This window comes from Epinephelus lanceolatus, chromosome 12 (genome assembly GCF_041903045.1).
Source record: "Epinephelus lanceolatus isolate andai-2023 chromosome 12, ASM4190304v1, whole genome shotgun sequence".
NCBI classification, from domain to species: domain Eukaryota; kingdom Metazoa; phylum Chordata; class Actinopteri; order Perciformes; family Serranidae; genus Epinephelus; species Epinephelus lanceolatus.
Window position 1 is genome coordinate 14320058 of NC_135745.1, and position 13045 is coordinate 14333102.

The 13045-nt window shown below is 40.2% G+C and overlaps 1 protein-coding gene across 1 annotated transcript in view; it reads right to left on the reverse strand.

The window, feature by feature from the left end:
- LOC117272198 (contactin-associated protein-like 4) overlaps positions 1-13045 on the reverse strand; it is a 153501-nt gene that overhangs the window by 12251 nt on the left and 128205 nt on the right. The window contains exons 18-21 of the mRNA XM_033650981.2: positions 12573-12812; positions 7271-7495; positions 5381-5514; positions 2299-2386 (exon numbers count right to left, since the gene is read on the reverse strand). Of these exons, the coding sequence (XP_033506872.2) occupies positions 2299-2386; positions 5381-5514; positions 7271-7495; positions 12573-12812 (687 nt within the window). The remainder of the gene's footprint in view (positions 1-2298; positions 2387-5380; positions 5515-7270; positions 7496-12572; positions 12813-13045) is intronic.

Sequence of the window (13045 nt, forward strand, 5' to 3'; positions counted from 1 at the left end):
ATATAAAGTGAAAGCAGCTACATGATATTCACAACAACTAATCAATTATGCATCAAACTCTTCTAGACTTGTTTTGACAGCTAACTTGAAACCAGCACAGATTCAGCATAATTGGAGTAGACTATGCATAAAGTTGGATGCAAACAAGCACTTTATAATGAGATTTCTGTCTGGGTTTGCATTTTTATTTATTATTATCTGATTTTCACCCACTTAGAAAATATTAACACTGATATTTTACTCGATTTATTTATTGGAAACTTCAGAACTATGTTATTATTTGGTGTTAAATAACCAAAATCTATAAAACAGCAGATGCACAAAATAGTAAACTAGCAGTTAAAAACGAATCACTCTGGACACAGCCTTTGTTGCAAGTAGATAATTACATTATGCTGTGCTCCAGACAACTTGGAGCTTGATATTTCTGACCTCCTACTTGAAGAAGTAGAATGGAATGCCACTCAATGTCAGAGTTCCTACTTGTAAACTTGAGGCAAATCCATCTGCCCTGACTTCAAGAAGAAGCAGTTATCTGATGTCACACAACAGTGGCAGCACTCACGGATGCACACATTCTAACTGGCAAACCATCAACTAAAAGGTAACGTGAAGTTTATTAACTATCATATAGTATAACCTTTTCTGTATGTAAATTGATGTCAAAGTGTGCCACCAAAGTTTTAAGGTAGGTGAATATGGTAAACAGTCTCTGAAAGTTAACTTCTCTGCACACAAGCTATTCAGGAAATTGTAAAAAATGCCTAAAAGTGTGGAAACATTAGGGGTATACAGCATTTACTTATCTTTGAAGATCAACATGCCTTAAAATAAGATGTATAATGATGTCTGTGCCGCCTCATGTGTTGCTTTTCCTTCAGTATTGTTTATATATGCACTGCTGAGAGTTCAACTGTGTACACATTTGCCAAAGAAACATAAGTTTGTTACAGTCATTAGCATTGTACACTTGGGATGCTTGAAGATCAGAAGTTAGAAAATTCAACTGGGAAATTCCAACCTCTGTCTTCTATTTGAACACAGCATTAGACAAACCAATAAGTCTGCTTAAACTACAAACTACTGAATGCCTTTAGGCCTATTAGCAACAACACACATTAGCTACCATGTTAGCTATCTTTTATTTTGTAGCTAACCTGATAATGTTTAACCATCCACAGGCAAGAAACACATGCATCTCTAAACAAAAACAAAAATTGTTCCAGAGGTTTAATCTTTTTTTCTGTCTTGTGTAGCAGGAAGCAGTGTGGTCTAGTTTAAATTAGATTAGAGATTTGATTGGATACATGACCTCCTAATCTTCACTGCTCAGACTGTGAGTGAAATTAAATACAAACAAAACAGACACTGATGGACTCGACCCACGCCCCGCCCCCCCGCCCCCCCGCCCCCCCGGTGCTGCCTCAGTTGAAAATGCTGCGCTAAAGTGCTGCCCTCTTGATTAACAAAAACGAGAGGATGTGCCCTTTTGGCTGCCCTCTTGAGTGATCAAAACAAGACGATGTGCCCTATTGGATGAAAAGAAGTGGATGTGCCATTTTGGCTGCCCTCTTGTCCCCATGTCTTGCAGTAGGTGCCCTTTATTCCTTTTTGCCCCTGCCCTTCAAACATCCTGAGTCCGTCACTGAAAACAGAACCTTCATACTAAAGTACTTCTTACAGTTTGCCTCAGACTTCTCCTTCAGATAACTTGAATAATATTTCCATTATGTGCAAACAGCTGCAGCTACATTTAGTCCTTTAAATATTCCACAAGGCTGCTGACCAGGTACAAGACGACTCACATTGTACACATCTGATCTTCTTTACATTGAATTTCCAACAAGTTCAGGATCAATTTTAAGGTTGTTGTTTTCATATAAAGAGCCCTGCATAGTCAGGCACCTGCGTACATCTCTGATCTGCTCTATCCCTCTATCACCTTTAGGTAACTTGGGTCTTCTGACCTGGGCTTACTTGTGTACCTCATGCTCAACTGAAACAAAGGTGAAAATGCCTCTGAAGTGCTGCCTCCAACACTGTGTTAAACTCTTCCTATAGACATTCAAGTTACAGTCTCTGTTGATGCCTTAAAAAAGCAGCTGAAGACTCATTTATTTAAACTGGTGCTGTCTAGTGTTTCTCCGTGAAATGTCCTATGCTAAATAAACTTTACTTACTTACTTAACTGTGTGTGAGACGAGGCAAAACATCTTAAAGCTGTTAATCAAGAGTGTATGTCCAAATGCTCTCTCACTAAAAAGGCCTCGTCTCTGCTTTTACTGCCTCCTCACTTACCTTGCACTCTGCCCAATACCAGCGACTTGATGGTGTTGAATTCTCCGTCAGATGTCAGGTTGAATTCCTCTCCGGCATTTTGGTCAATCTGAAAGAGGAGAATTATTTCCTAAATTTGCATTTGGAAACGTCCAACTTCAGTGACTACCAACAGTACATATCGTATACACAGAGATTTTATGTTTGAGAGTGTCAAAAGATATGATGGGAATTGTCCGGACTGTGGTGAGCATGTATACAGTATGTGCTGTTGAAACACTAGCAATAATCTTTAATTGGCCAAAACACACCCAATATAATGTAAACCTTTTGTAAATACTTGTTGAGATCTTCAGACTTAACTGTCACCTGTGCCGTTATAGTAACGATATAATGACCCAATATGATGGAAATTGATAACATTGGATGCAACTCATATTTCAATGGAGCCTCACAACACAGTCAGACTCAGGAGGCTGCACCCATGCAAGAAGAGGTCACCTTGTTTTTCATCTCAGGGTGCTGATAATTATACAGACATTCAGGCTGAAGTTAACCTCATACATCATCTGAGGCTGTTGTTAACAAGATAAGACATTCAGTAGATCCAGATATGATTATAATGCTTCATATTTCATCTGGAGTTGTCTTAATGTGGAGTTTGTCCCTGCTGCCCTGCCGTAGCTGCATCCAGGACAGTAAACTGCTGACGGGGGCTTTATCATACAGATGAATATCACAATACTGTACCACAGTACACACGAGGAGTGGATGGAAGAGACTGCCTGTGTGTGCATCTGTATGTGTGTTGTTGTGTTTGCCCTTGAGAACGGAGCCTCATTTGGCAAACATGGAAGAAGGTCAAACAGCACATCAGCAGCAGCTGCGTTTTTACAACACTTGCAGTCAGTTACACAGTGTTTTAACTTCAGTGTGTAAGTCGAAAGAAAAAAGACTTGGAGGCCAAAAAGACGTGGCAACACTTCACTTTAACTGTCCCTATTTAGTACCTATATACAGTATGTAAACATTTAAGGGAACTCTGTTTCTTGACGTGGAGGTGGTTGAGCCAGCAGCTAGGTGGTGACTCCATACACAGCGCTAAACAATGGCAACAGTGCTAAAAGAGCTAACAGTGTTAACAAGGGCAGAACTGGAGGATGGGTACTATGCTTCAGCACTGATGACATCCTGATGTCAGCCGTAACAACTGTATGTGTGGAGTGCAAAGCAGCACTCACCTAGCCAATGGGCTAACATGCATGTGCGTCCGGGCAGGCTTGCCACAGCAAACCACAGAGAAGCTCGAATTAAAACACACAGAGGTATCATAACTTCAGACTCTGCTCAGGACACTATTACTCTGCTATATCTGTACATAGCAAACTGGTTTGCTGCTACATTAATGCTGTGAATGTTACATACAGAACCTTTAATGAATGACTTATAACACGCTATAATAGCTGTAAGTTGACATATGTGTTTCATATTGTATTTGTCAACATCTTACTCCTGTGTGCACCCAGCGGAGTGGTTGTGGAGGCTGGTGTATAAACAAATACTGAACGACAATACATTAAAACACAAAGTAAATATATAAGAGATGTCTTCACAATTGCTAAGGCAGTCCTTATATCTGCCCACAACTGCATTATAGTGTGTTAAAACCGCTTATTAAATGCTGGCATATAGGAGAACGTAAAGTAAAGTATTACCAAGAGGTTTCTGCTCACAGCGGCTGGGAGTGAGCTGCGGTTATGCTGCTGCTGTAAGCAGGTGTGCTTAAAATGTAAGCATGCTGGTTCAGTCAAACAGAGGCAAACCAGACGTGACTGAAACATGTCCTTTGTAGACAAGGTGTTCCACCATTTCCACGCTAACAGAGTACATGTCTTTTCCTGAAAAAGGCCAATAAGCAGATAAATTGGTACGGTCCATCCTATGGTAGAGAAGCTCTGCAATGATTGTGCATTTTCTGTCCTTAAACCTGCAGTAAGTAATATTTTTTATTTTACAACTGAATCAATCTGCAGCTTTGCGGCAAATTTAAGTTTATTTTAGCTCATTGTTTTTCCTTTGAAACACATTCAATGTATAGTTGAGTTGGTTCTCGCCAGCCCCTATGTATACTGTAACAATCTAGCCAGCTGTTTCCTTCAAATAATCTCTGACAAACCAAACTCATGCTACCTGCCCCGCACTAAACACAGGGCTTCAAACTCTGGTGCACTGACTCATGCAACTGACATTTTTCACACACTCTAAAACAACATGTCCATCTTCTTATCCAATAAAAAAAACCCATTTATTACTTATAACGCTGGAGCTTGAAACGAGGACACTTACACTTGGACATACAGGACAGAGCAGCACAGTGCAAAGTAAAACACAGTGGTAAAGTGAGCTGTTGTTTGCAAAATCCTGGTCAAGCCAGTGACACCTGGATTTTGATGCACGTCTATTTGTGCTATTACGGTACCAGTGTTTGGAGCAGCCAAAAAGGACGACTTAAGACTTGTATTACAGCAATAACTTATCGCACATCATATATTTAATGTCTTTAATTTTCCGTATTAGTTTTGCTGAGAAGCGCAATGGATTTCTGTTCAAAATGCTCCTATTAACATACTTTATATTAAGTATTTTCACAGCATATTACTGCACAGGAAAAGACAGCTCAAACGAAAATGTAACACGCTGAAAATCTCCTCGGTTTAAAGCTCTCATAAATTAAATAAATTGATGTTTTTCCTTCAGTGGTTTGCTGAAGTTTTCAATGCAATCCTGTTCAGAATGACCCTGACAGTGACCATGTACAATCTGAAGTCTATTTTTACTACCTCATTCCATACTAAACTGAAAAGTTGGCAGATATCTGGGGTATTTTAACCACAGCTAAAAATGACATATTTTATCGATTTGGTTGAGATCAAACTGAAGCAAAACAGAGGGTTAATATTTAACTAACATTTGTCAGATGGCCAGAAACAAGACTGCAATAAGGTATTCTCATGTTACTTTGTGTCTGCTTGGTGTGTTTGTAGGCTATTGTTTGCTAAGGTGTTCGCTGCAAAGACTTGTCAAACTACTGAGGTGGTTTTACCTGCACAGTCACAGAGTCCGTCAGTCTCCTGATGGTTACAGTGTGAAGGTGTCCATTGGCCAGGCTCTTCACTCTGCTCCTCAACACCTCAACATCTCTGCTGCTGTCCAGTTTGTATCTCACCTCCAGCACATCTTCACACACAAAACAAACAGCAGAACATGGGATTACATTTTAGATATCACAAAAAGCAATCAACCTCCAGAGCTGTTCTTTCAGAGTAAGAGACATGCTTTAATATCCTTAGAATTTAAAACGTGCCAAGATCTAGTTTTTGTTTTCCTGACAGTGGCCTTGTCATATCCTGTAATCTTGGCTTACAGGGTAAACACATATTCAATCCTTTAAAGATAAATCTGAGCATTTTAAAGAAGTGGTTGCTCTATTAATTAAGAGTTCTTTATCAAGAGGGGCTAATTCCATATCAGTAACTAATGTAATCAAATCTAGTTATTTATCCTAATATTCATAATATTAACAAAAGATAAGTAAAGATAAGAACTTACAACTTGTCCTTCAAAAGATTTTTTTACAGCATGTGCTGTATTAGTTTAATAAACACAATAAATAATACATGAAAGCCTCACAACCACTAATCACTACTTGTCTTTCAGAGGGAATGTGAAGGAATAATTAGTTATTGTAGGAGGACCTCTAGCTACATGAACCAGCTGCTCTGATAACACATTTATTCTTTAAATGATGCCTTAAGTAGAGAGGTTGTGTTTGGGCTGAGGAGGTAGGAAGAAATGAGCCATCTCTGGGCAAATAAGAGAAAGCTTTCAGGGATTTAATTGGACACTTCAGTTTAAGTGCATTTACCTGACGACTCCACGGTCAGCTTGAAACCTTAATGCCCTGCTGTCCATCAGCTTTCTCTGAGTCATTAACACCAGCAAAAAAATCCATTTACAGCTAATCTGGCAGCATAGTGCCAATTTTATTAGACTACTGGATGCTGAAAATGTAATTTTAAATTCAAAGTGCCTCCTACTACTCTTAAAAGCCAAACATAATTATTTTACACAAAAGTGTATAAAACACATCAGCAAATTTTCTGCAGTTTTATTCAGCAGCACACTGACCTGCCAACCATTAGCAGCCCACCAAACTTTTATTCCCTCAGCATCACTCATCAGGTCTCAGTGAGAAGACCAGCGAGCACTTTTTTTTCCAGCCTGAGACAAAACATAATAGCCAGCCCGGCTGGACGGATTAAAAGGCAGCAGAGGCTGACGGGGTGAATACAGAGAGAGGAAAGATCTGACAGATCCTGATCTGGTAAAGCTGCAGAGCACAGCAGAGGATGAGGAGGAGGAAGAGGAGAGGGAGGAGGTAGGAAAGGAGGAGAGGTCGATATCAGGAGAAGATGACAGGAATGAGAGGGAGAGGGGAGGAGAGGTAAGATGAGAGGTTGGGAGGAGACGCCAACAGAGAAAAGTAATTGAAAAAAAGTTGAGGGAGGAAGATCAAAAGGGGCAAAAAGGAAACTCTTGAATAGACTTGTAATCTCTGAGGTTTGAAAAATGTGGATAAAAACAAGAGGAAAGGACAGAATAGAACAACAAAAGAGACAACGAGGCGAAACAAAGAGGCGTAATTAGAGGTAAGAATGAGAATTTAGGAGCATTGTATCAAAGATAAAGGAAAAAGCAAGAAACTTGCAGGTAAAAAAGGAAGAGAAGAAACTTCAGTGCAAACGTCTTATCCTCAAGTTTGAATTATCTTGTTCAAGAAGAATTCAAACAAAATGAAACCCACATAGGAAAACAAAAAACAAGGACAGAGACCATTAAAAAGGATGAAGATTTAAATCAAAACAAGACACTTCACCACAAGGTTAAACATACACCATTTAAACAAACTCCTTCAAAATAAAAGCCTCCTCACCATGCTTGTTGATGAGCAGGGCCAGGTACTCTCTGTAGTAGGAGCTGACGTAGAGCAGCAGAGCCGGACTCTGGTTGGTCCTGAAGCTCAGGGAGATGTTCTCTCCTCTCAGCGTCATGTCCGAGTAGATGGAGGACGGCACGGCGCTGCTGTTCCTGCTCAGCTCATACGGCTCCTTGAAGGTGTAGCTGACGGATGTCCCCGACTTGAAGCTAGCCGACACCTCTGAAGGAAGAACATATCTGATTTAATGTACATGGACATTTAGCAGTGTGACTAATTTTTAATTCACTCCTTGGTGTGGTGACAACTTGACTTTCAACATGGTAGCTTGATTAAATTTGGTAAATTCTTAATCCCAAATGGGACTCGAACCCACGACCTCTGGCTTAGAAGGACAGTGCCAGTGACAGTCCCACTAACAATAAGATCAAATCCCTATCATAACAGATAGTAATACAGACTTAAGTCGCAGTTTCCAAGCCCTGTATTCAACTTAATATTTTTTATCTTGTTGGAAGTGTGGAGGAATTTTGCTATATTGGAACCCTCATCCTCAGGCAGACAGAGACAGGTGTGCTTAAGGTCATGTTCGGGTCAGCAGCAGGCCTAAAAGAGGCCTTCAGGTTAGGCTTCTCTACTTCTGTTGCAGCCATGTTTCATCCATTATCTCCAACTGTGATGGAGGAATCACAGCTACCCAGATAAGAGGCACTGGCTGGCTCTGTTACTACAGCAACCAAAGTTACGAAACGAAAGGTTGTCCTGTGCCCCAGACTCAGCAGACATAGTCTCTTCCTAGATATGCTGTCGTGCATGACTGGTGAGAAAGACAAGGTGATTTAGAGTGAGCAAGGTGAGCTATTGGGTTGTTTAGAGTCAGTGACCAATAGAATCTTTACACACTTGTAGATTGGTGAAGAAAACATTCGCCAGTCGCCAGACTATCACAGGGCTGACAAATAGAGACAGACAACCATTCATGCAATTGAGAGCCACCAGTTAACCTAACCTGCATGTCTTTGGACTGTGGAAGAAAACCGCCCTGACAGAGGGTGACATGCAAACACTGCACAGAAGGGCTACCCCACCATGGGATTGAACCAGGAACACTCTTGCTGTGAGGCAACAATGCTAACCACTGCACCACCATGCTGCCTAGGGTTAAATACAAGGTCTGGACAAGGCCACCATCAGGATCTCTAAACGGCATACACCGTGTTACACTCTGTATGTTCCACTGTGATTCTCCTTGATCGAGCCATCATTAAATGCTGTGTGTAATCCATCAAAGTCTCTGGTGATCTGCAATTTCTGTTCATCAGGGAGGTAAGTTCAAAACAGAAAATAAAAAAATACATATTTGTACAAGCCACGCGTTTGTCTATAATATGCTGCTTACATGCAGCACAGAGGAGGAAGTTCCAGAATTCACCAGGGCTTATGAGTTTATTTGACAGAGATATTGCGTAATAAAAAATATTGTTAACCAATAAAACAGATTAGCCAAAAGGCTATTTTTCATCTTGTAGTCCCTGGACATAGTCACCCTATGGACATCTGGCCAATTACTATTTAACTTAACAAAAAAGTACCAACAGTAGCAAAGTGATGACTTCAAAATTATCACAAACAGAAAAGCAGGAAAATGTTCACATTTAAAAAGCTTGAGCAACTTTTTTTTTTTTTTTGGTTAGATTATATCAACAATTATTTGATCATCAAACATTTTTATTGATTAATGTTTTCTTAACTTTCTAAGTCTCACTGTGGTTGTCAGACTTTTTTCAACTAGACATACCTCCTTGCGGTTGTATGCCTCTCTGAAGCAGTCAAGTTACATTGAATAACGACTAAGAAAGTGCTTTGGCAGAATGTCATGACATTGGTGTGGCCATTTGCCTTTGGGATATAAAATGTCATCATTTCATCATCATTTATTTTATCCTGTTTGATAATTGTGTGAAATTTTGTCATAATTACCAAATGTGAATTCTTGAGTTATGGCCAAAAACATGTTTTGTGAGGTCACTGTGACATTGACCTTCGACCACCAAATTCTAATCAGTTCGTTCTTGAGTCAAAGTGGGCAATTATGCCAAATCTGAAGAAATTCTCTTGAGGTGTTCTTGACATATTGCATTCATGAGAATGAGATGGATGCAAGCTCACAGTGGCCTTGACTTTTGACTATTAAAATCTAATCAGTTCATTGTTGAAGTGTCCAATTGGGCGTTTGTGCCAAATGTGAACAAATTTCCTCAAGGCTTTCTTGAGATATTGTGTTCAGAAGAATGGGACAAACAACCTGAAAACATAATGCCTCACTCACGTGGAGGCGTAATAATGTACCTCCTTTAAAATATTTTTTTCAGCCAGGCACCCCCTGACCAGTGCAAAACATTGTTGGTAGAAACACACAGTGAACAACGTCGTCATGAAGGTGATTGACTTTGCTGCAGCAGTTTACCCCAGTTAAAGATAACCAGAAAATATGCATATTGGATGTAAAATTGTTTTATCAAACTTAGATTTACATTTTTTAATGAACCTATTATAGTATAATTATTTTAGGAATCATGCCTGACCGATATCTTTTAAATTAACATTTTAAAAAAACTTCACATACCCCCTGCAGCACTCAAAAGTACCCGAAACACTGTTCTCTTTGTTTTCAGCTTTAATCACTACTGGAGAATATGAACTAACACCCTCATTAAGTTCTTAATCCTTTATGAACAAAATTCTACTTTGAAACCTTTATTTATTTATTTATTTTTTTTGCATTTCAAGGTGTTTTTTTTCAACCAGTAAATGAATGATAATTTCAAGAGCACAGTACAAAACATATAATTAGACTGACGTTACAGATTTTTCAGAGCTTTAATTAACTTCCTGGGGAGGCAGCAGAACAACTTTGCATGTCTGATTCGTTAGCGGAAGAATAAAAACATGTTCTCAAAATATCTGTAGAGAGTTGACAAAAAAAGAGAAAATAGTCTTTAGATCTGTCGAAACCTTGCTTTCAGTTTTCAACAGGAAACAGAGATGAACTTTAAATATTAAACACAGCTGGAGTGTGTCACTGTGACTCACAAAGGCATCAAAAACAAACTTTCACTCTGACTCAGCACGAGGGGGCATATATCAGTAGATATCAATATTTTGTGGGAGGACGGAGGAGTCCTTTTCAAAAACTAGAAATGGCTGTGCTCACTTCAGTTAAAGAACACATGGACAGCATAAAGGTCAATGTGATGACGCATTATTACAGATAAAATACATGACTAAAATAAAACGCCAACACATCAGACAAACACTATTTGCGTTAAACCTTTGATGTCGTAGCAGCTAAGCGTTTCTTGACGAATGTTCAGTACAGTGCAAGTGGTGAAAAGTTTTCTGATATAATATAAATTCTTAATCTTTAGACAAAGCAGATGAACACCCACACATGGAGGATGTCATTACTCACACTGTTATTTTTAATCCATAAGAGTTATTAGAAGTCATCTTTACTGAGACAGAAGTTCAAGACTCTGCTCAAAATAAGTGCTGCTGGGACTCTTCTCCCCAAAGAACTACAAGCGGACACAGGACATCAACACAGCTTTAACCTTAGCTGTTGAGATATATTATGAGCAAACAACGGTAAATGCAGACCAGAGGGAGAGGATAGAGGCATGAAGTGACATCGTGCAGCACGTTAATGTAACAGGGTTTGACAAGTCTCCTACAGGGAGGTCAAGGCAGGTGACGCCACTGAAGGTTGACTCCACCCAAAATCTAACTTTTGAATATCAAATACTTTTCCATCTTTAGACTTTAAAAAGTTTGGCTGTACTTTTGCCTTTCACAGTTATTGTGGTCAGCTAAATAAAACCAATAAAATGTCTAAAGAATCTTCTCAAACCACTTCTGCTGTCCATCTATAAGCTCAGTGTGTCCACAGGCACAATCCTACCAAAGTATGGCTAAATATAAACTATGACTTCTCAATATATCTTCAAGCAAGACCATGTTGAGCATCAGATTGGTGCCTGGGAGCGTTCAGATCTAAAGATAACCCAGCAGTGGGTTTGTCAGGTTAGCCAATCAATGACCGAGAACAGAAGGGTTTCCAACAAAGGTAGAGCCAAGCACTCTAACCTACAGATACAACAAAAACCATCACACTGGACTGAATTGAAGTTGTGCATTTAAGCAACAACTGGGCAACAACATGAACATTTTGAGCAAATTATAAGTGGAGACATGGGTGACACTGCAAAGGTGGTTTGAGAAGTGAAGCGTCAATGTTCTGACAGCTTATTACCACTATAATACATCGATACAGTATGACTACAAAACGTAACCTTAGAACAGTGAGTTTGCAGTGGTTAGCATTGTTGCCTCATAGCAAGAGGGTTCCTGGTTTGAACTTGGGGTGGGGTGTTAGGGAGAGCCCCTCTGTGTGGAGTTTGAATGTTCGCCTTGTGTCAGCTTGGGCTTTCTCTGGGTACTCCGGCTTCCTCCCACAGTCCAAAGACATGCAGGTTAATTGGTGACTCTAAATTGTCCGTAGGTGTGAATGTGAGTGTGAATGGTTGTCTGTCTCTATGTGTCAGCCCTGTAATAGTCTGGCAACCTGTCCAGGGTGTACCCTGCCTCTCACCCAATGTCAGCTGGGATAGGCTCCAGCCCCCCCATGACCCCCAACAGGATAAGCGGTTACGGAAAATTGATGAAAAAGTTTAATATAGAGTGATACTGAACCTTATCACAAACCCCTCAGCTCTTCAGAGCTTTTTAGCCCCTTTTAAATCATTGTTTCAGTGATATGGCACATTTACTGTTTAGTTCTGTCTCACTGTAAACCGACTGTATGCTAACTCCTCCGCATCACATGGCAGACAGACACAACTAGTGACTACAGCAGGTGATGAAAGTCAAGCGTCTTGTACCAAAGAAACAACTGGTGGAGACAAAAACAGAGCTAAAAGGAGGGTGATTATTGGACTCACACTGATCAGGTGCACAGAAACAAAACTCTAAATGAACTCTAGTGTGGCTCTCTGTCTTTTGGAAATGTGAATCAACAGCTGTTTTCTGAAGTATTTCCCATAACAACTTCATAAGGCAATAATATGCCTTGGCTGTTCATCTGCTGTCTTGTTCTACCCTCAAGGGAAAAAAAATAACGAATGCAGCTTTAATTTGCTACAAAATTATCATAAGCTTTTCTAGCAAAGCAGCTGGTGGAGTCACTAACTTCACCTGCCACTGGAAAACTTTACTTTTGTGTGTCTTTGTTTGTGTTTACCTGTGTGACAGAAGACTCCAGTGTATGCGGACAGGCTGCAGTCACAGTGGAAGCCGTTGGCTCTCTCCACACAGCGACCCTGGTTCTGGCACAGTGAGCCATAGCTGCTGCAGTGACCCGGGCAGCCGGGTCGAACCCCGGGTGTGATCTTCGCCCTCTCCTCCAGGTCCAGGGTGACGCCGTTCAGCTGCAGGGAGCGAATACAGCCCCGAAAGCCCTTCTGCCTGGACGCTGTGCCTCCTAACAGCATATAAACAGCGCATGACATTAGCATAACATTTACATTTGAGACATTAAATTAATCAGCTGACTCCGGAGCTCCCACACTTAAGTAGCAGGGTTGTACCAAATGTCAGTTTTTACATTAAAGGCTTCTGTTAAGGTTTTTGAATGGAGTCTCAAACGTCTGTTGTCATATTTATGACGTCATCACCCTAAACAAAATAAAAAATCCTCAAACAAAATCCTCAGTT